This window comes from Topomyia yanbarensis, chromosome 1 (assembly GCF_030247195.1).
Source record: "Topomyia yanbarensis strain Yona2022 chromosome 1, ASM3024719v1, whole genome shotgun sequence".
Lineage (NCBI taxonomy): Eukaryota > Metazoa > Arthropoda > Insecta > Diptera > Culicidae > Topomyia > Topomyia yanbarensis.
The window spans coordinates 62,183,329-62,207,866 of record NC_080670.1 but is presented as its reverse complement, the minus strand read 5'-3'; the positions used below and the strand labels follow the sequence as shown (position 1 = coordinate 62,207,866).

General features: G+C 38.0%; 2 protein-coding genes across 3 annotated transcripts in view; both read right to left on the bottom strand.

Annotated features, from left to right (window-relative positions):
• LOC131677769 (choline O-acetyltransferase) overlaps nt 1–24,538 on the bottom strand; it is a 178,255-nt gene that overhangs the window by 90,694 nt on the left and 63,023 nt on the right. The gene's annotated exons all lie outside the window — the stretch shown is intronic.
• The window catches only part of LOC131677770 (vesicular acetylcholine transporter), a 78,821-nt gene continuing 63,028 nt past the window's right edge, over nt 8,746–24,538 (bottom strand). Inside the window, exon 2 of the mRNA XM_058957800.1 lies at nt 8,746–14,646. Within this exon, the coding sequence (XP_058813783.1) occupies nt 12,417–14,165 (1,749 nt within the window). The 5' untranslated portion in view covers nt 14,166–14,646 and the 3' untranslated portion in view covers nt 8,746–12,416. The remainder of the gene's footprint in view (nt 14,647–24,538) is intronic.

Below are 24,538 nucleotides of genomic sequence, written 5' to 3'. Positions count from 1 at the left end.
GAACATCATTTTCCACCCAAACTATTGCGGTCGTTTTGGCAGTATTAAAACAACATCAAATTAGGGGAATCAATGACAACATTAAAGGACGTCAAAGCACAGAAAACAGACAACAATGCTCAAAGATTATAGTACTTATGAAAACATTTGAACGCATATCCGAATAAGAACCAGCCAGTCATATCAGCATATCACAACTATAGTTAAAACTATGTTACCCATTTTGAAATCGCTATGTGATTATCTGTCAATTTAGTCAAACCCACTAGCGTACCTAGTGGTGAAATCCAAATAACGTTAAAATGAGCCGTTAAATGTTATAAAACTTTTACGCTAGAGATGGACGTCTGTTCTCTGTGGTTTAAATTAAGATTTTGGATGTATTCGGTTATTCATTTCATCTGTCCTCACACTATTTTCCCAGAAACTATTTGCATATACAATGAATTCATGTTGACTACGATAGAATGACTGGTTGATCAAACCGTTTGTGTTCAGCTTACATGTCCTCACCCAATCGATTTTCAAAATTTGTTCGTTAGATTATCTTCCATCAGCTCGCACTCAAACTTAACAAGTTTCTTGAAACTTTCAACAGATATGCTCCAAAATGGTTTGAGTTGGAATAATAATTGACAAAACAAAATATCAACGGAAGTTGATTGCAAAAATTCTACAAAATCAACCCTACCTAAGAATAAATTGAAGGAAATTCAAAACCTATCCAGGTTTTAAGCTCGTGTAGTATGTACACTATTTCAGAACAGATAAGCGGAATCTTTTATCGAACTTTAAGACATTTATGGTGCTGCACACTGTTGATGATTAGTTATGTAGATGTCTATGCTAAGTATACTACACATGTATGTATTTGGTCGGTATGAGATGAGTTGTTTGCTGCTTAAAAAGTAAAAAAAATATTACTACAGCGAACAGGGAAATTTAATGTTTCAGGAAGTTTTAACTAGGCACAGTTACTTTGTAGTATTACATACGCGCTGTTTTCGACCTTTTCTCAGTTACTCCAAATTGCGTTTTGTGGGTATTTATGTAAGTCCATGGTACTTGAATTTTCTGGTATTCATGTGAGTATAAATTAAAAGAGTAAAATAGTAGGTTGGAGTGTTTCTCTAGATCCTACGATTCATATGCTTGCGTTGAACTAGTTCTGCAGTTCGATATTTTTTTAGCTTTTCAAATATTTAGATTGCAAGCTGGAGTACTTTCATTTGTATTTCATAAATACTTTCACTCTCCTTGAAATCAGGATAACTCAGAACAAGAGAGCAGTGAAGACACTGTGTTGGATCGTTTCAGCTATTAAAAACGAATTTCAACTAAGAAGAGTTGGAATAAGCCAAAATTTCCAGGAATATTGTTCTATCATTTAACAACCACAAGTTTCAATGACTCCAATTATATATTAAAATCGTTATCTTCGTTAATTTGATGATGTTAATCATTTCAAAAGAAATTCATTTTACATCAAATAGACTGTATTTCTTCTTAGTGCAACATAATTTTGGTAAAAACTATTTTTCTCCATTAAGGAGAACAGTGTTTATAACTATCCTTTTGCATGAAGAGCACGTAACTATAACTAAGTTAGTTATAATATTTGCATTTTGACTTCGTCTCATCAGAATCCGACACTAACTTAGTCACAGGACTAAGATAGGGTTCGCTCAGGAAAACAAATCGTGTCGGCGCTAGCTTAGTCCTGTTACTAAGTTAGTGTCGGATTCTGACGAAGTCGGAACGCAAATATTATAATTAATCAAATAGATGTAGAAATCCAAAAATTATTTCTTTATGATAAATTTACCCTACAATTCACCTTGTAGAGACAATTTTTCAAAGAAAAAACTGCGAAAACTTAGGTGTCTACGGTTGAATGTATAATGCTACCTCTCCTTCAAATGAGGCATAAGTAATGTTTATTTATTTTGATCGATTTGACTGCTCGATAACGTAGTTTTGGTTTCAAAAGTAAATACCGAACACTAGATTAGGATTGTCACTGGTGTTCCAATTGTTTGTTTTGTTTTCGGTATATATCTGTCAAGGTAAGTGTTGCCATTACTCTTGTAAGAAAATCTGGCAGACCAACTAAAAATGTCTGACACAATCTGTCACTTGACAGTGACATCAAAGCCATGGAAATTTGACACAAATTTTAGTATCCATGTAAAGTACATCAATCGATTCTTTAAATCAGGTGAAATTATGACCCAAATTTCCAAAAATTATGTGCAAGAGAATAAGAGGTTTGCCTTTTTGTCTGGATGTAGTAAAAAGCTCTGGCTATACCAGATAAATCTGGCATAATGGCATCCCTGGTCACAGAATCGAACGTTTGTCTAGCAAAAGTCTCTTGTCCAGAATCTTGGTACACGCAGAAAAATGTGGCCTGTTTGTAACATCACACTGTTTAGTTGAACTGCTATGTTTATGCATTCAAGACCAAAAATGTTCTATGAATAAAATTTGCAATGGATGAAACATGGGGCAAGCAGAAAAATTATGTGAAATTTGCTAGGAAACATTTTTCTATGTTGAATAATTTTGATGTACGCCACATGATATTCAATAGTTTGCACATGGTTTTGTGTGACAAATAATTTTATGTGCTGCTATAAATTGAAAAAAAAAATGTGTGAAATCAATAGATTCAATATAACGAATTTTCTCGGTGTTGTTACGTTGCGTGCAATGTATTTTGCGTTGCGTGTAAGACGTCATAACTCTACAAAAAACTAGCCCTACATTCAACAAAACGCCGATCAAAGTGGATCAGCGTAGGGCATTTGTTAAATAAACTTTTTTGCGAGGAAGTGCAAACTTGATGCAAAAATGGAAATTAAATGCATTTTTTCTAATTTAATGCAAATTTGTTATACATTGTTAAAGTGATCTGCCCCTAAGTTTCCCACTATTCGTCTCTCTTTCTTTTCTCTCTGGTGTTACCATACAATGTCGGAGTATACCAAGACGGATACAGGTGTGCACATTGTTTTCTATGTGTGAGTGCGGTTGTCATTTTTCTTAGATGAAGCCGAAACAAACAAGAGGATATGAAGAAGAAAAGCACAAACAAATGACGTAGTGGGCCTTTCCGTTGCCATAAGTTTTGCTCGGTTCGGTCATAATTATTTTAATCGGTATTTTCGAGGTAAAAAGTGTCCCTAAGTGTTCGAAGGTGAAGCTCGGCCTTTTCTCACTTTTCATCGTGCGCCAAAGAATCAGGATGCTCGTTCGGATGTTTATGTTTACTTCAAGGTCCCGAACGCTATGTTAAATTTTGCAAGTATAAAACTAATGCACTCAAAAGCGTCAAATGTTCCCACTTCATCTTGGGAGTAAACGTTGTTGTTTTTCTCTTGTTTCGATGTTTTCTATGGCTACTTTCAGCAGTGGCGGATCTAGGGGGAGGGTCCTAGGGGTCCGGACCCCCTCCGAAATAATTTTACTTGCCGAGAAATTTTGAATTAGTTACAATTTTATATAAGGTTCAAACTCAAAATCATTCCAAACCAAATTTGTCCAACCAAACTGATATTTATTAATTAAGGTTGATACGTATGACGAATTGTATAAAGTTCATTTTAAAATCGAAATTTCAGACGCCCCCCTAATTTTTTCTGGATCCGCCCCTGGCTTTCAGAGTGAAGGCGAGAAGCTTTTCGGGTACTACTACCGACATTAGCATGCGAGAAATTAGAAACTCAGGGTAACAGAGCAGAGTAGAAAAAACGAGGACAGGATTCGCCAGAAATGTTTGCAGTTGATCGTGATTGTTTAAAAAATAATCTGTAGTAATTTTTACAATACACAAAAACAACTGCCCTACGAATCTACCTCACCAAATGTCAAAAATATAAGCCAGTTGTCTCGTCTTTTCTTAGCCCTTTAGTACATCTAGTTTCCTAGTCAAACGCCTGTTGTTCACATTTTTCTTAGTTATCATCCAGGGAGAAATATGCGCAGACGCCATCTTGAGCCCGCCGAGTCAATCTTTCTCTTTTTGGGAGTACTGCTTAATTTTGACAATGGAATTAGAGGTTGCCATTTAATCTGCATTTTCCTCCGCTATTCTCTCCCTGGAGGATAAATAATTTTTCTGTTGCTTTCTCTAAACTTATAGCGTTTTTGCTTGACCCCGAAACTGAGTCCGGGTCTAACTCCAAACGCTGTCAGTTCATACATTTTGTTCTAACTCAGTTTCGTTGCAAGCAAAAACAACATTATAGAGGAATACACCATTATGGTGACCCTATTAGGCGAGTAGAAACCAAGGAGCTTAGTTTAGCTTAGGTAGACTGCCCGTAGTTTCACTTCGTGATTAACCGAATGAATGAAAATGCACAATGAACTAAAAAAATGATGCTTGGGAGAAGCAAATCATTCTCACTGTGCATGTTTCACTGACTCAAAACATTCATAAAAATGGTCAATAACGTTGCCGGCCACAACCCATGCTGTTTAAGTGAGGAAGGGAAGAAATGTTAGTTCGACACTCGCTGTTGGTAGAGCCCGAGACTAACTCTGCATCTCCACGAGTATCAGTGATGGTAGGAAAGGAAAACGATCAGGAGGTGTCATGGTAGATAATAGGTTTGTTCCAGTACCAGGGGAAATTGGAAACTCTCTTCTTCTCTTTTTTATTCTCTGGTAGCAAACCGGACTAAAAAGGAGCAAGATTTTTTTGCTGCTGTTTGCTCCGGAGTAACTTCCGTGTACTGGAACAAACCTAATATATTAGCTATCAGGCGAGTAAAAAACAAGAATACTTAAAAGTGAGCCCGATTTCAAACGATTTCAATCACCGCGCACCGAGCAGGATTTACACACACGCGGTCAAACGTTTTCCTCGACATCTCAGGACAGTCAGTCCTGGGAAATTAGGAAGTATGGTCACCCTATCCACGATACAATAAGGGCTGCTTCAGTATTATGAAACGTCAATATTAGCCATTATTATGGTACATAAAAAGCGGGATAGTACGGTTTTTGCTTTTTTGATAAAGATATATTATTTATTTTATATTGCTTTCGTTTCTGTTATTTCTAGCTTTCCTAATCTGTTCGATTTATTGAATATAGTGTGATGCCTATCTAGCTTTAAACGTACTTTTTTGCAGTTTGGGAACGTCGGCATTTGCTGGCTTTGCTACATAAATACTTTACTGTACGCGTTTTTAACTGACGATTTGGGAATATCCAAATTATGTTCGTCGGCATGGGTCACTTTTTCGGCATGAGTCATTCGCACTAGACCGTGTGGCTATGAGGATAATGAAGACACATGGTGTATCCAAACGAGCATGAAATTTGACATATAGACAACAGAAATACGTCAAATTTCATGCTCGTTTGGATACGTCATGTGTCTTCTCATCCTCATGGCCACAATCTAACTAGAATTCTCTAACTCATACCGGTGTCTTTGAAACAAATAACCAAACAACTAGGACCTCGCCGGTTTCTAGGAGGACCACTGCAGCTGAAAGGGAAGCTAGCAGCTCAGTTTTGTCTTGTTCTTTTCGACTGATGTGCACTGAGGTAGTTCCACGCACTGGTTTTGCACTTTCGAGTAGAAGTGCAAAAAAACTGAGTATGTTTCATTCACACTTATGCTCGAAAAGTGCAATACCAGAGAGCTACATTTAGTGTCAATGGAACATACTCAGAAGTTTTCACCGGTGCACTACCATCGAAAACGGTATCTGTTAGCGACGACTCTCTCAGGTTGGTGATTTCTGGCCAGTATCCCTGCTTATCTGTGACTTGGGCTTCTTCCTTCCATGCTGCTCCTGTTCTACAGCTTGCCGCCACTGCTATCGGGAACGGGTAAACGAATGATGAAAATTCTTGCGAAATTTTGAAAAGGGGCCCCTATATTGAAACATTAGTCGTAGTCACGAAAAAAAAAATAATCTGAATGATGAAATGTTCCAGAATCCCAACTTCTCGAATTCTGACAATGGTTGCGAAGGTTCCGTTCCTTTTCTGAGATTTTTTCACATTGGAAAAACTGCAAAATATGTATGAATTGCAGCATAGAGAAGAATAGTTATAAGAAGTAGAGAACACTGTGTACGTACATGGTGTTCGGTTATGCAGCCGAACATGTGCACGCGTTTTGGTACGAAATAGCGTGTTTGAGTTCTTACATGAAGTATGGTTTCAATATGGGCACAGAACCAGAGCGAACATTGTGTATGGTGTTCATTTGGAAAGCCTGGCCTATGACGGTCACTGTGGGTAAGATGGATACCATGTGTTTCTCACAAACTGTTAAAATTCAGTTAAAATATACTGACACAATAGAATTTTTAGAAGAATTCAATTGATTCTGAAACAAACTGCAATTATCTAATACGCGATTCATCAGACATTTAAGCAACACATTTTTTTTTCTCTCGAGAGCACGCTAATGGATATGATTTTTGACGCCAGAAAATAACGATTTTAACCTGAAATCCGTTGATCTCGGGAAATATTTCTAGCTTGGCATCATGTATTTATGATTATTTAGCACTTGACTGGTGAAAAATAAAACTTTTAATGAGTCGTTCAGAATTTAGGAATATTTTTTAAATTTGATATCATGTTGTCATGTAGACACAGTAAGGTAGGGAAGATGGACATATTTTTTACGCGAGAAATGGCTCATCCTCCCCTAGTCTTTATCAATGTCGCATGTCCACCTTACTCATGCCAGATGTCCGTCTTTTCCATCCCAGTTTTGAAATGACGATTTTGCGTCTCATTTTCACATCCATTTTAAACATCTGATTGAAAGAGTTTTTATTATAAGCTGCTATATTGATGGAATATGATCTCGAATCACGGTTGGTTTGCGTACAATTTGCGAGTAATGGATGAGTCGAATTTGCTATTTAACCTTAGGGTGTCCGTCATAGGCACAGTTCCCCTATATAAAATAGTCTTTGTCCATAACACTACGAAACACAAATGAGGGCAAGAAAAATGAAATGTATTGTGGACAATAAAGTACATTTTGATCAAATAAATTGCAATACTTGTTCTTGGTATATTCACTGTACGACGTCACGGTCTGGAACGGTGATCGCGAATAAATGTTTTCTTTTTTCTATTCATATTATCACGCGTAGCCTTTCAATCTTCCTTTACATGTTTCAACGGACTGGCTGCATTTGACGTTGAGTTTTTTTCCTATCCGCGAGCCTCGCACCAGGTCACGGTCGGTTGACTCCGGATTTGGAGTTTTTTGGCTTGATAAAATGTACGATCATTGATTTTTTACGGAGAATCTATAGCGTTAAGGGGGGCGTTTGTTGTAAAGTGCTCAAACCGTACGTTATTTTGTCATCTATGGAACTTTTGTGTAACATTAAGGTCTATTTATACATCTATTGTGTACGATAAAAATATTTTCAGTGACTCAGAGCCATAGATACGAGCTTTCGGCGAACACTCTAACTAACTCTTGATAACTCTTGATAAAATTATCTGAAACAGGAAATCCAATAATATTTGTAAATCTTAGACTTGTAGTTACTCGATGAACCAAAAAAATAGAAACAAGTTCGAGTTTCGGAATTGGCTACAATGAAACCTAAAAATCTCATGTTTTGCTATAAAATTCGCTCATTTTTCTTCAATATAGTAGGGACACAAATTCTTTTATTCAGTTTTCTGTGGTTCATCGACAGGCTACACATGTTGTGCATTCTCATAAAAAATGAAGTCAATTCGTTTAATAGTTTGTGAGTTATCGTGTTCGCTAATTTGAAAAACGCGGTTACGAGAAAAACGCTATTAAAGGGTGTCCCACATCAAATTGCATCACGGGAAAAACGCTGTAGAAAATAACTCATTAGGTATTTTCACTTGAAAATTTGGGTAGAAGTAGTTTAGAGTGTATTGTTTACACTGTATTTTCATCGCTGTTTTTCGAAAATTGTTACCGATAGATTGAAATCTGCGTGTGTTATAGCAGATACACGCGAGGAAAGCAGGGCTGTTTAAAACAAAAGAGATTCAGCATGGCCTCTGCGCCTGCGGGAGACTATTCTAGAGGTTTATTACTGACAATTAAGCGGATAAAAAAGAAACCGATTTTTACCCATTACACCAGACGCCTCCTTTAATTTGATAAATCTGTTTCTATTAGCGCCGTTCTGAATGCTGCATTGCGCTTGGGTTTTAAACGGGCTTTGTATTTATCACACATTTGCATGAAGAAGTCCGGATAAGTCACCACTTCGACAATAAAAACATGTTTTATCATTAAAAGCATTAAATATCACACTCACAAGTGTTCCGGATAAATAAAAAGCTTAATTTCTCCGGACAATTAAACAACTACTGAATGAGTTTATAAATTATTATTCGTCACCGTATCCCTTTGGTTCTTGCTGGCGCTCATTATAAACAAGTTTATTCTGTTTGACGGGTTTCTTGCTAATAGAGTAGATATTAACGTTTGTTTATTTAAACAATAAAAAAATTATCACGTTCACCGGTGTGAGAAGTCGAGAGACTTTCCCTTTACATTTAGAATAGCTGGTCTGAATTGACATTTTCATGTTTATCTATTTTGATAACTAGTTATTTTTTACCCAGGAGTAATTACGCTCGAAAGGACTTTTGAAAAGTGGAAATTTAAAACAAAGCACCTATAACCATATGTTTTGTACGGGTGCGCAACGTTAGGTATAAATATGTTCTGCATAAGTACGTTAGACATAATGGTCATTCGGCATAATGGATAGTGGGTATAATATACTTTAGGCATAATGGAAGATTGGCATAATTCACAACAATATAAAGGTAAACTCGTTTTTTTTCGGCCTGAAATGTTTGCTGTACCATACCTTACTACCACTTTAACAAGAGACAGCAAAATGGAAAATATAATGCGATATATTAATCCCTCACATATGTAGAATTTCTTTTCGATTTTGCCGTGGATATACTGGATGTTTTTTTCATTTAAGTTAACAGTTTTTGTTTATGCACATTTCAAGCCTATTAGATGTATTACTAATCCAAATGTATCCAAAAATAAAGCAAAATAACGAACAAACACTATGTTTTGGAACCTATTGTTCACCCGTTTCATTTTTTATTAAAAACATCCTGATAAAAGTATTATTGAACATTTTTCAAAGATGCCTAAATTCTAGTTTTTTTCTTTCGCCCAAGGCAAAATGCCCCGGTTAAAGTGTAATATGTCCCACAACAAGAGGATGGTATGCCCCACAGCAATCGGTGAGTAGGGGAAAGAGGGTAACAGTGGAACTATGAAAACAATACGTTTTCATAGTTCCACTGTTACCCTCTTTCCCTTATGCCCCACAACACTTACTTGAAATTGTTCTATCAAATCCGACTGTTTCTAATTGGTTGCAATGCTATTGGAAAAAGTGGGAGCTTACATCAAAGTAGCTCTTTTGAAAATTTTGTGTATATTGTTGTTTTGCAACATATTAAAAATGCCAAACTAACTTAGTACGTCGATTTCATGAAACGATACTGTTATCAGTCATTTTTACTTTTTAGATGATTCAGGAGTCTTGGGAATTGAAGAGGGGCATTTTGCCCCGGTGGGTCCTTTTACCCTAATAAAAAAAAAATTCTTCATAGAAGAAAATGAAGTTTTTGTTGGAAGCTACGACTCACTTACGAGTGAAAAAATACAAACTGTATCACTTTGCCAGTTCATGAGCTGAATCATAGGTGTCGCATGACTAATTGTAGTTTTGCCGCAAATCACCACATTGCAGTATTATGTACAGTATCAGCACTAGGTTACACACTTATTTTTTCTGGCGAATCTCATCTTTTTCGCATCTTTTGCCGAAATCTCAACAGCTGAGATTTCAGTAAACAATTTTTTTGCTGAGATCTCAGTGACGTTTCTTAGCTGAGATTCGGAAAATATTTCACAAAAAGTCAACAAAAAAATCTCACTTTACTGAGATATCAGTTTCTAAATTTGCTGACTACACGACAGTTGGGAAGTTGCCGAACCGAATTGAGTGTGTACGAATGTTACATTTGTAACGATATTTTTTTGGTTCCGGTAACTCGTCACAGTACACGAAGAAAATCTTCTTCGTATAAGACAGTTTCCGTAGTTCTATCTTTGATGGCCTTAAGTATATAATCATTTAACTGTTTAATATGGGAGAAAATTATTATAGAAGCAGTAATATTCGTATATTTGTTTAATTAATAATCAAATGAATCATTCGTTGTTTCATGAGCTGTTCTTCAAGGCATATTGTTTCGACGATTGCACAATGCATGTGTGAAAGAACTTATCTGAGTTAATGTGCGTTATTCATACCATAATACAAATAGGTTTTATTTTTAGCAAGACTGGTGAAATTATTTTAGTCATGTACAATTTATCGGGTGTACGTCGAGAAATTAACCCAAGCTGAGATTTTGCATACCAAGTATTCGGTTTGATTCTTTTATTTGAGCAAAATTTCAAAAGTATATATAGCAGAATAAAATGGTCATCGAGTTTGATCAATTTCCCGTATAATTTTTCAACATCCAAAAAAAGTTCAAACATTCATGTTCTTCTCGCCCAAGGCCATCACCACAAAAATGCATTTATGCATAACGTTCATTATGCCAACCGTCCATTATGCCTTATGTCAATTATGCCTAATGTTTATTATGCCTCGTGTCCATTAGGCCTAACATTTTTATACCTAATGTCCATTATGCCCAACGTACGTATACCAAACCACCGTATGCCTAATGGGGTAAACCCGTTTTTACAACTACCACTTTATGCAACATCGCTAATAATTCAAGTTAACAAAAGGTATTTTGAAGGAACAAAATTTCGATATCCCTATCCTAATGGCACTACGATTTAAGTTGCGAAAAACATTATTACATACAGCTACATTGCAAAGATCACACTTTCTGGCTTTTGATTCCAGCGGATCGGTAATTGTTTCGACTACATCGAGTTTCGGAACGGGTACAGCGAATGCATCGCACATATTGTGCAATTTACAATTGAAGTCCCTTCAAAGGGGGGCACGGACTATTTGAGCTCGTGCTGCTACATATTTACAGAAATCAAATGTATGGACACAAAGCTTTGATACAGGTATTTTTTTCATATTAACATAAGCTGTTCTTTTACTGCCGAAGCCAACTACTCTTCTGCTCCTCTACGCTCGAGCAACATAAATTTTACCAGTCTTCAACTTATCATTTTAAGGTCATTTTCATAATTTGTTTTTTTTCCTGTTCGGTGTAGAATTGATATGACTGCGATACTTTTGTAGAATGCGGCATCTGTGTCTTAATAAATACATCTTCTGTTTAGCTATGTATATATGTATAATGTGAATATGACAATACTTCTGTATAATAATGTTCGAAAACATGTGCCTGTTGGAGTTACAAGCACATCCTTCACTTGCTTTTAACTATTTTAATTGATATCATTAGAGATCGTTTTCCTTTGTTTCACACTTGTTGTTGAACCGAAGAAGGAATAATTTACACAAAGTTTCGAGTTGTACAGTGTCAACGAAATTTACATGCTAATTAATTTGCCTCGTTTCCTGCGATATTCGTTACTGAACCTATGCTTACGTGCTACGTAAAACTGATGTAGATGATATTGGTCAGCCCCTGGTTGACCGTCTCCGATAAATAGAGCACGGCCAGTGCGGACCAGTCGCTTAGTATATATTTATATGTTTAGAGTGTTCCTATGGTCTAAAAGTAGTAATTTTCATATAATATCACTTTGGTAAGATCAGGCGAGCATAAGCTCTGATATGTATCGTTACCTTGGTTGTGTCTTATGTTACGCTAAGTGGATAACGCTCCGAACGGTTGATAGCGCAGCGGCTGGCAAACCAGCCTGCTACGATCCATCCGCGGAACGCCATCAAACAAAGTTGTTCAAAAACTGAAAGTACACGTTCCAGAAAATTCTGACTTGTCATCCCTGTCACTCGCGAGGGGAGTGTTTGAACGTGCATTTTGATATGTCTACGATATTGATGCAGGTCCGGCCGAGCGTTCATCTAGTGTAGCTTCTTACCGCGTTCTTATACGCTAAAATCCTTCCTAACATAGCCTAAAATAGTTTCGTCTATACCTCTTATATACGCCTTACCTAGTATCCGCCCACGAACGTTACAGTTATGCTGCAGCAGAAGCTTGTACAGAATTGGATTCTCAACACCTAGCGACTAGACTACACTCAACAAGTGGTTTATGCACATATTTTCTAACCCGATAACTGTCAACACACACCGTCATCCCAGTTTTGAACTTTCTGCCTACACTATTGCTCTCACTCTCACATTCTCTTACTTTGTTCCACATTCTTTACTATAGAAACACATGAAAACAATAATCGTTGAAACATGAACAATTTAAAAACCTTGCCTAAAAGGATTCGAGATCCGTGGTTGAGTTGGAGCTGGTGGCTGTTGTTGTTGTTGTTCCTGCTGTCGGAACGGATTGGCCACCGGTTGCTGTGGAAGATGTCTTGGCGGTTGTTGTTGTTGCTGATGTTGCTGCTGCTGGTAGACACCGCCCTGTTCCTGATAACCGGGTTGATAATTTTGATATCCACCCTGACTTTGGTACTGGTCATAGCTTCCATTCTGCGAGTATCCACCCTGATCGATGTTAGTTTCTTGCTGTTGTTGCTGGTAACCGCTGCCGTATTCCAGGTGGTTTTTCTGTTCCATTCCGACTGCTTGCTGATCGTGCATTGTATATGTTTGATACTCTTTGGTCGGAGGATCACCCATCAGAATATTTGCTTCGTTTTCAAAGTGTTTGAAGTCGTAAATATTACGCAGATACATCAGAACCGGTGCGTACAGCAGATTGGAGAAGGCGATACCGAAGTTGAGGGCGGTAAATCCAATCGCTTCGACAACCCCTCCGGCAATGATTGGCCCTACGGCGTACGCTATCGAGTAGGAAATGTCCGCAATTGCATATATACTACCGTAGACAGAAACGTACCGTACGTCTACCAGGTAGCCGAGCGTTGGAAGCAGTGCTGTATCGATGAGGGCGATTCCGAAGCAAATTCCACAGATCGGAACCATTAGTACGATGTAGGAGCTGCTGAAAGGGATTATGAAACAGCAAAGACCTTCCAATGCGAGTCCGCAGGCTGCCATTAGCCATTGCTTTTCGGGATATAACCGTGCCATCTTTACTGTAATGACCACACCAAAAACATGAGGAAAGAATGCCGGAAGCCACACCATGCCGATTTTCCAGTTGTCAGTCGTTAGATTATCTTCCATCCAGAGAGAAATTGTCGGTTCGAGGAACGCCAGCGCTACGTTCGACATCGTAAGTGCTCCAGCGCAGACAGCGATATACGGATCGAGCAGTAGTCGCCAAATCGGCACAGTTTCCTGTTTAACTTCATGTCTATCGGCAAGTGTTTCTTTAATCGGTTTCATCACCAGCAGTAACATAAAACCATCCAATAGCGATATTAGTGCGAGAATCACGAAGGGCATCTCCTTACCGGCGAATTGATACAGCGCACCCCCGAACGGAGGAGCAACCAGACAACCGAAGCTGATGAACGCCAAAGCGATTCCGAGAGCCTTGGATCGTTCTGCTTCCTCTGTGAATCGATCTGCTATCATAGCCAAACCGGCTGTATCCGCAAAAGCAGATCCAACACCTTGCAGCGATCTTGCGAAGAACAGTGTACTATAGCTACCCCCGCACGCGAATACCATTGTTGAGAAGAACATGATGATCAACCCGATCATCATCGGAATATCGTAACCGATTCGATCGATCAATGCTCCAGAGAACGGATTCACCATTAATTGAACGATAGCTTTCGAGGCGAACAGTACTCCGGTCGCCGAATCTTGGCCATGATGGGAGTGCGTGTGCGGTGTAAAAACCGTCGTTGGGGCACTCGCATTGTACACTTCTTCTGGACCCCACGTTCCTATGTATCGCAAGTAATCGGGAATGATGGGTACGATCACCATATACAGCATATTATCGAGCAGCAGCGCAATGGAGACGATCACGAGAATCAGCATCCGCTGCGACGTGGGTTCTTTCACTTTCGTCCAGAAGATTTCCTTCAACTCGCTCGGTTCGAGATTTATGACCGGTAGTGGTGCCATGGTTGCTGCTGGGGTGACGCTCTAGTTTTTTACACGATAGCTTACAGTCTAGTACCAGCAGTCGCACACAATCGGCGAATTGGGATCTTTTCCTAGCGCGCGCGAAGGACCTTGATCGGGTCTGACCTCTAACCAGTAAAGCCGACAGCGCTTTTTCGTGTCAAGTCGATGTACCTTTCTAAACGCAGCATCTTTAGAGCTGGGCCCGTTGTTGTCACGGTTGCTGTTGGAGTTGTTGCTGGCGCGGATGATGATGACAGCTTCGATGCGGATGATGAAGCGGCGACCATGTGGGGTTAAGCTACCGACAGGCTGTTATCCCTTCACTTTTGGGCTTGGGTTTTTTGCAGCAATGATCGAACCGCACTATCCTGACAATAGTGTGTTTGTCTGTCTTTCTCTCTCTCTGTAAGTGTCTGCCTGTCAGCCCGTCTGTCTCGCTTCTAGCACGTGCGCCTTCAGTCGCGTCCAAGATGGCAACCTTGAGAACACAGAAACAATACTTTAGTGAATTTGGAAGTGAATAATGTTTTTTTGTGTTGAAGATTTGTTTTTATCGACAAACGGAACTGGGATAGTTTGGACGAAAAAAACAAAATCGGAATAAAAAGTAGCGGGATGGCAAAAATTGAACCATCCATCGAAAATTCCCGCGCTTTCAAGGGAGTTTCCAGTTCCGGGACTGGCTGTCAATTGCTCTAAACATGTTCGGTTAGCGACTATTCTCAAATTCGAAGAGTATAATTTTGCTTGATTGAAATGTTGTTTTTTTCCTTCGTGTTTCTGTGCTCTGTCAAGGATGCCTCTTTTTTGGAGCGGCGGATGGCGTGCTCGTGCGTCGAATCGGAACAAAAAAATATTGCCCAGTCTTCGTCGTCGTCGTCTGCACATCTGCCAACATAAAGTGCAAGGAAATGTGCGCTCCATTCTCGGATGGGAAGGATGCCAACTGCTAAAACTATTGTGAGAAAAAAAGAAGATAAACTGAAGATGTCTAAATCAGATTTGAAACGGTGGACGGTCGTAGTGACTTGTAATTGTTGTCGGTCAAGGTAGTCTAGCGGGTTGGGAAGTCGAAAAATGCCGGTATGTCGGCGTGATTTTGCATTAACTTTGCGCGCACATTCGGTCAGCAGTGAGGGCAATCCAGGTCAGAAAGAGAGAAAGAGATAAAGAGACAGGCTATGAATATCTATCTTTTCAACATACATTTCAATCAATGCTAATTATTTTCTCCGAATGTAGATGTATGAGCGGGTCGGTGGTTATAATCATCATGCAGAGAAGCACGCCAGTGCGTTTTTCGGTCATGTTTTGAACTGTTTTAATGTCATAATTGATAGGAGATGCAAAGAGGTTGGACGGGTGCTGGTTCGGCAATTGCCGCCTAACATTAGCACCGATTCCGTCAGCTTTACATGCCACCGCGAGAAAGACCTATAGTGCGATAATCGATCTGTCATTGGACGCCGGGTGCAACTATTTTTAACGACCCACGGTTCAGCGGATCATAGTGTTTTTCAGCACAGTTGAGTCATGGAGAGGCACAACACAACTGGTTCTTCCGTATTTTCTGATCGAATGATAATGGTAATGGAGCTAAAATATAACGAGATCAAAGTTCAAGGCTGCTAATATTTAGCGTAATCAAAATTGGATCTAGATTTACATTCTTATTTGCCCCGTTGAAGCAATTATCGAATAAATTGCAATAGAACTGCCGAAAATGTATTGTATTCAGCTTGTCAGTACAATGCAATCTACTTGACCAGTGCACATGTGCTGATTTCGGTTTTAGATCAGAGTCACTCTAGTGTGACACTTTTCCAAAAAATCAGGATTTGCTAAGAGTTCAGCTATGCCATTTTTGTTTCGCTGATGTTCAATGAAGCCCATTAAGCCAAAATCAGCAAATCCATAGAATATAAGAGTTGTAACAATCAGTGAAAGAATGGCAATTTGGCTGAGTTTCAGTAAATCAAACTGACAGTTTAGCAACTTTAAAAACCTTTGAACTACTGAAATTTCAGGGAAAATTTTCGTGGAAATATTGCTGATATTTCAGCTCGGCAAAATTCAGCAAAATTTTGCTGAAATTCGGCAATCAAAATTTAGTGTGTAAATATTTGAGCGAACCTAACGACTCGAGTCTTAAAACGAAATCAGCTAAAAAAGTGTAATGAGGAGCACAATGTGTGTTACCTCTGTGTTAACATAAAAAATGACCTCTGTGTTAAAAGGACATCATCTGTGCTCAGATTCTGCTTAGTCATCGTATTAGTAGCACCATTCCTCGTTTGTGGAAAAGTGCAATGAGTCCTATATGTATACGTTCACACTATTTTTAGGACTTTATTTTGACCATTAGGTTTTACATTCAACCGACATAACCCCACAAAATGAGCCGAATGAACTTTGACAATTCTCGGTTGTTTGTTTACATGGAAGTTATGTGAGTTCGAATGTAACAGATGAGCACCCGTTGCACTCGCACTCACGCAACTGGCAAAGTAAACAAACCACCGAGAATTGTCAAACTTGAACTTCATTCATCATGAGTTCATTCGTATCGTCATCTTGTAGAACTCAATTCAAACAAAATACACCAAATTCATCTTGTTCATTTGTTTTGAAAGTGGTACCGTCGTGCGGCATATCTTTGCCCCCTTTTTATCATTTTTTCAACTTTGGCGAATTATAACTCCTTTAATAATCGATGGATTTGTATCATATCAGCACAGATTTATCGTCATAGTATATGAAATTTATGCCAAATATGAGCAGAATTCGTTCACACATAAAAAAGTTGTTCATATAGCGTTCAAAAATATTTTTTGTGGACTAGCTGGGGGCTACTTTGCACACTTGTTGAATTCGATATAAAATAAAAATTAACCAGTTTTATTTACTTTTATTGAATTATCATTAATTTATACTGATATCAGAGGCTTTTTCAACAATAACGCATCACTCATTTATCGCATTTTCTAAAATGAGGGATTCATTTTAATGTAACATTTACAACGTTACTTGTCAAAAAAAACTTGAGTGGGTTGAGACTGTATATTGTTTTTCTTATAGAAAAATGGAAAATGGTGAAAAATGCCAATATCAGTTTATTTCTAGAATAGGTTTTTAAGAGCATTTAAAGATTTTTTTGTATTATCAATTATAAAAATAGCCACCCGTTGGGATTGAAAATTTCGCAAAATAAAAAAAGTGAAATAAGGGGCTATTTATGACGTATATTTGAGTGCTAAATTGATGGCGTAATTAGTACACAAGGCCACGTTCTCAAGTTATGCACTGTTTATGTCAAGAATTCTGAAATAAAGACCGATTTTTTCACAAGATCAAATTATTTCGCAACCACCAACTTTGGAGGTTCAATGTCTACAAAAAAATTATACAACATAATACAGAGCATCTCTTGAAAAACAGTTTTGGTAATTAATTCTCTTGGACATAATTACGAAGAATAAACACAAAACATTATTTAGAGGCTTGGTATCTTCGGTAAAGTTGATGATAGCGATGTTAAAAACAACTTTTTTAAAGACACAAAAATCTTCAAATGCTCATAAAAACCGATCCTTCCATACTAGAAACAAACGAAAAACGCAATTTTTAATAACACAAAAACCTTCAAATGCTCATAAAAACCGATCCTGACGTGCTAGAAACAAACGAAAGACGCATTTTTTCATCTTTTTTTTCTTCTTCTTTCCGAAAAACAGTATGTGGTTTCGGTACACTTAAGACTTTTTGCTTCGTTGAGAAGTCTTATTTTACGAGCCTCCAATCACTTTTATCGACTCTTGAAGTGTTTTGTTTGTTTTGGTAAACAGTGTTAAGAAAAATTAAAAAAGGCATATACAACATGGTTAAAAGACATGGTCCTACAAAAGTCAAAGGTATAATAAAACTAATAAAAGCGCGTCTGTTAGTAAATATTGAAAAACTAAAGTGTGCAAAGTAGCCCCACATTATCCAAAGTAGCCCCGCACGACGGTACCCTACATTTATACGTTCATTGAAAAAAAGTACGGAGATTTGAAACAGAAGAGAGTTGAAACAGTGCCCATTACTCAATGTAGTATATACAGGTATGGCGAAGGTGGCTGTTTGGTATTCGTAAGATGAATCTTACATCAGTGGTGTGAGTGATCACATAATAAATCGACTTTTCTTCATATCGTTCGTTCCGCTCCCATTGAATCGTGTGAACGCTATGACGTCGACCCGTTGTGCTTGAAGATTCTTTACATATTTTTGGTTGCCAACACTAGCAAACCGTGTGGTCTGCCACATCTATATATATATATATATATATATATATATATATATACCTCATTGCCCATTACTAGCGAAACAGTACCGGTAGGGATAAAAAAAATAATGCATTTGTTTTATTTATATCGTTCCCAAAAACCCTCTAATACACGCTAACTACGTTAAATGAGTGGTTGAGTATTTACGGTAAACGGTAATGAGCAAAAGTACACAGAAAAAAATATTTTGTAATTTTAAATTTACTTTCAAGCACATATTTGAGGCATGAATATAAATGTAAAATTAAGTTCCACCACAACTACACAGGACTCGTCGTGCTTTCTTCAACGAATTTTATTACAATTTTACAAGTTGATTGAAAATTACAGTTTCATTGAACGGAAAACCAATGCGCTTTTATGTATTTTTAATCCAATATTGCTGTAAAATAAATGACATATCACACGAATGAAATTGTAAAATCATATGCTTTTTGATACTCTAATTGAGTACATTGAAATTAGGTTAATTTTCAATCAAATTTTTGATTCAAGCATTGTATGTTTACATTCGTATTGATTTTTTTATATTGTAACGACATATAATCAGCAAGGGACTGAAAGGTGAAGTATTTTGCAAATATGAAGAGCCATAGTACTCAAAGACTCAAAGGAGAGCAAGGATTTGAAGTAAGAAAGTTTAGAAACGCGTGGAGTAGGGTCAATGAACAAACTTAGAGTTTCCCGGCTACTTAACTCTTTGTCTTCTGCAACGCAGGAGTCAGGATCTTTTGGCATTAAATGCGAATCACCTGAGTCTGCTGCATGTCCGGACAAGCGTAAAGTCAATTTAATGACTTATGCTGTCGGAGCCGACAAAAAGTTTAGTCATGGAAAACTTCCACCCTAAGCATTGTGCGACGATGAAACTCATTGAATGAGTTAGTTTTTGCCCTCACTAATTGCGTGCCGGGGTGTTTAAAGAAGGGCTTCAGGTGTTCTTCATAGCACTACGCCATCCGATTCGGTTTGACTACCATTTATTTGACTCGAGAATTTTAAGATACGATATATTTAAATACAAATACAATACAAATACAAATAAGGTATCAAGACAGCTAAGGGTCATCTTCCAAATATCGAAAAACTTTTAGGACGTATACTGTTTAAAATCACCCTATTACGCGCTGGTTCGCTCAACACTAGAGTATTGTTCTGTTGTTTGGAATCCGTACTACCACAACGACGTTGACAGAATCGAGGCCGTTCAACGTCGGCTCGTACTCCGACCTCTTCCTTGGCAAAACAGATTTCAGCTGCCGAACTACGAGAACCGTTGTCAGTTAATAAAGCTCGACACCCTAGGCATCCGGAGGAGAGACTAACTCTGGAGCCCAGTTAGTCTCGAACTTACTGTCTACCAGGGTAGTTTGTCTTACAACCCTCGGACATCTGGATTTGCAAGCCCGTGTTCGAGCTCTACGCAATAGCTCTTCTGGGAGTTCCGTTTAGGAGAATCAACTATGGTTGCCAGAGCGCGGTTGCCGGACTTCAGCGTATTTTTGACAGTGTGGCGACGGCTTTTAACTTCCACCTGACGAGGAATAGGGAGCTTTAGGGGGTGCTGGTTAAGGCATATTCTGATGCAGATTAGTACCGTGAGTTAATATCTCAGTCCTTTTCCAATTTTTAGGCCCGAAACTATTGAAAAAAACATTTTTTAGTTTGTTTCCTTTTAGGACAATAACACATCCAAACCCATGCGACTTGCACGACTCTATAGGTTGCCTTATCAGATCTACCATAGTTTGCAGATGAAACTTGGGATGGCAGTAGAGCACTCTAGTTAGAGTGTGGCCAAGAGGCCATGACGTATCCAAACGAACATGAAATTTGACGTATTTCTATTGTTTATACGTCAAATTCCATGTTCGTTTAGATACGTCATGGCCTCTTGGCCACACTCTAACTAGAGTGCTCTAGATGGCAGCTGTTAGCGGATTGACAAAGTACCAGATCATGCTGTGTGGGTGCTGTCCCGGTTAACAATGAGGCGAACGAGATATTTGCAGATACGTCAAATTTAAAAATCAGAAAAGAATAATTAAGGTTTAAGAATGATATGAGTGCACTCGTAAGGACACCTGCTATCAATAAATATGAAAAACTGGCACAATTTTTCCAAATTAAAGATCCCTGTTCAATTAAAGCTCAAATAATATAATTACTGAAATGTAATCAATTTATTATGAGGAGTTTTTCGGCTAATCCGTCATAAATTAGACAGCGAAAACAACAATATTGCTTTTACTTCCAACGTTTCAATGGATTTATTCCACCTTTATCAAGGATTCTAAAAATGTATAGCTCTTGGTAGTTACTGAAGTACATAAACCAAGAGATACGCACTGAGTGGTATTCCAAACCCATAGCAAGTGGACGTTTTCTTAACTTCCACGCATACCATTCATACCAGTAAAAAATCAACGTGGCAAAAAACTTTGTCAGCAGAGTGGAAAAACTATCTACCAATCTCAACAGACCGGAGCAAATCCAAATCATGGACAAATATCTAAAACAAAACGACTACCCAAAGTCGCTGCGAAACAGATTGATTCACAATAACAAAACACGCGCAATACCTACCACACAACTTCCCAATCCTGATGAAAACCTAAAACATACTTACCGGTCACTTCCAAACATACCGTCATTGTCGCATAAAATAGCAAAAACCCTAAAAAGGGGCTACCCGGATGTCTCACTAGCTTTTCGCAACATCAAAACAGTAGCAAATCTTTTCAGCAAGGTCAAAGATAGCATACCGCAGGATAATTTGAGCAATGTCATATACAGCATACCATGCCAAAACTGCTCATCATCATATGTGGGCATGACTTCTAACCAGCTTAAAACAAGGATAGCTGCACACCGCTCAAACATAAAAAAGCTCAACTAACTCAGGGAAGCAGGACACACCAGTGAAGACATCCAGATAGTCGAACTAAAACAAAAAACAGCTCTCCTCGAACACAGCATTACACATCATCATAACTTCGATGTAAACAAGGTGAAGATACTCGATCAACATAACCGAACGACAGCTCTTCCTATATTGGAAATGTGTCATATCATCAACCAGCAAAAAACTGTAAACAAACGCACAGATACCGACGGACTTAGTTGTATATATGCAGGAATTCTACAAACACTACATAATAGAAACTATAAAACTGACAACACTTACACTACCGATACTACCATACGCACGATTATAGCAAACACTCAACAACCGTCAAGTTCAGTACAGTTACCAGATCAAATATAGCGCTTTTTCCCTCGTTCTCTACCCGCGAAACAGAATCGTTTCAAACGCAGAAAAATTTCAAAAAATACAGTAGGTGCATGAATATGCGAACAATAGCAGTGAGTAGATATATCTTAGCAAATTAAACACAGAATAAAAAATTTTCAATTCTTGACCAAAATAGCTATTAGATGACGCGTATACATTAGGACAGTTCATGTTTTACCACAACATTACACTTTACAAGAAAACACCCAACAAAGTTTTTGTAAGTAAAATTATTTATGTACTTCAGTAACTACCAAGAGCTATACATTTTTAGAATCCTTGATAAAGGTGGAATAAATCCATTGAAACGTTGGAAGTAAAAGCAATATTGTTGTTTTCGCTGTCTAATTTATGACGGATTAGCCGAAAATAGAAGCTCGACAGTCAAGAAGACATTCATAATTGTAATCAATTTAAGCAACCAACATTGTGGCCAAGGGGTTGGTGAAGGTACAACAAATAAACAAAGCTTATGACAAGCGCCATTTAGCAAAATTTCGAGAAAAACGATTTTTAAAATTTGAGATTAAATATCTTATACATGAAAGTTAGAAATAATTCAGAGAGGACAATTGATGCTCTACCTATTTTCTGTTGATCTCTCAATTATTGAGAAGATCGGTTGATTATGTTGAGAGTTTGAGCTAAAAAAGTAAAGGTCGCACTCACACGTGTCATAAGTGTGTATTGATGACAAAATATGTATGTCCTGTCATAATCGAGCATGGAAAATTTTCTACACAGATAATTTATTAATTGTTATCTTTTATTCATATCTTCGACTTCGTTTGGTCTAGGAATAATTAGTAAGATGCATTTTGAAGGAAATCGGTCAATGAATCTAGAAAAATTCTATTTTTTAGTTACAGTGTAGCCAAATATGTAAGATTTCCCGGTTAAAATTAAAACTGCATTTTTCTCACAATACTTGTATGCCAAACATCTAAAACATCAATTTAACTTGAGCCAACGCCAAGATACAGTTATTTCAACCAAAAAACTCAGTGAGTTTGACTCATATTTCTCAGCACGTTTTTCGCTCTACATATCTCAATAACCAAGAAGAATTTCAAAATTTTGACTACTTCACTCTCTACAACTTTTTTCAGACAAGGAATATCTAACTCAGTTTACGCCAAATGGTGCTAGTTACGAGATAGCACAACAGCGACGAAATTCAGAAAAGTTGCTTTCATTGTTAAATGTTTCTTTGTGCTATTATAAAATGGTGAATGGTGAATTTGATAAAAATTTCATCACTCTTTTAGATTTACTCTATAATCTGAGACCGTTCTTTCCCTATAGATTAGAATGTAAAAGCAAATGTTCAAACGCTTCCTTTACGAAACTCTGTGCCGTCAATCAATTCGGTGAATTTCAATCAAAACCATCCCCAAAAACTGAAGCGAAATTCTTGCATTGCATTAAGGCTCAAGTTACCTCAAGGTTTGGTTAGTATGCGTAAGAAAAATTGTGTTCAGCTTTGCCACCAGATTATCCATTTAAACCTTTTCAAAACTCTAAAAGAAGAATATCAGTCGATTTATTAGATCATCACGATTCAATTCATGCAAAATACCTGCTGGAAAAACCATCGGCTTAGCTAAATGGTGCTTTTGAAAAAGTGGCTGTGATTTTTTATCGCACTACCACACCGAGCTGGGGTACGCAACACAACTGCGCAATGAAAAAATCACAGCCACTTTTTCAAAAGCACCATTTAGCTAAGCCGATGGTTTTTCCAGCAGGTATTTTGCATGAATTGAATCGTGATGATCTAATAAATCGACTGATATTCTTCTTTTAGAGTTTTAAAAAGGTTTAAATGGATAATCCGGTGGCAAAGCTGAACACAAATTTTCCTACGCACACTACCAAGCGTTCAATTCTAACACATGCTTAAAAAAGGTAACTTGAACCTTAAAGCTAATATCTTTATTTTTGCCTACCTTTCTGTCTCCCCACATACTCAAATTCTCATGTTTTATTCAGACGAAACCTCTATACGGAAAGGTTCGCCCAGATGGAAGATCTTATGGCTTCTTCCACCCTTCTTTTTCTCGTTACTTGTGGGCAGACTCACTACCATGAATGGAAATGTTTATCCGTCAGGTTTTACTACTTCAGACACACGCATAGCACGTCTCAGAGATTGATCCCCCGAATCACGACCAGAGGAAAAATTTATATCAGCTAATGTTTTTATATCTTCATTAATGGCTGCACCGTTCCCCAGTCTTCTCCCCAAGTTCGTACTCGCTTCGGCCTTGGTTTGATATTGATCAACATCATGTTCATTAAATCATTTGCCATGTACCAACTTTGGTATACATCTAGGGCTTCCTATTGTTGGAATACTAGACGGAAAAGATCAACCGGGATGCTGTGTGCCATGCATGAATAAAAGCTGCATCCCTCATTTTCCCCCTATAACGAACAAGGCATCTCGTTTATACACCCGTCGTGGTTGATTTGGTACCAAAGTAAGGAAGCGTATTTGCCCCATTTATCCGCCTCCCGCTCTTACTCTCCACGGTTGATGCCAGGAAGGAAATGATTTATTTGAAGGCTGCTCGGTTTTTATTAACTGGAACCCCAATTGACACGTTCCCGGGTGATGAAATCGCAATATATTGGTCAGCCAAATATTTCGCTCCGAAGCAAACGACCCTCCGACGACGAAATTTGTTGCAGATCTCAATCTGCTTGCCCGGCCGCCCTCTCCTTATCGGGTATCGAATACAATG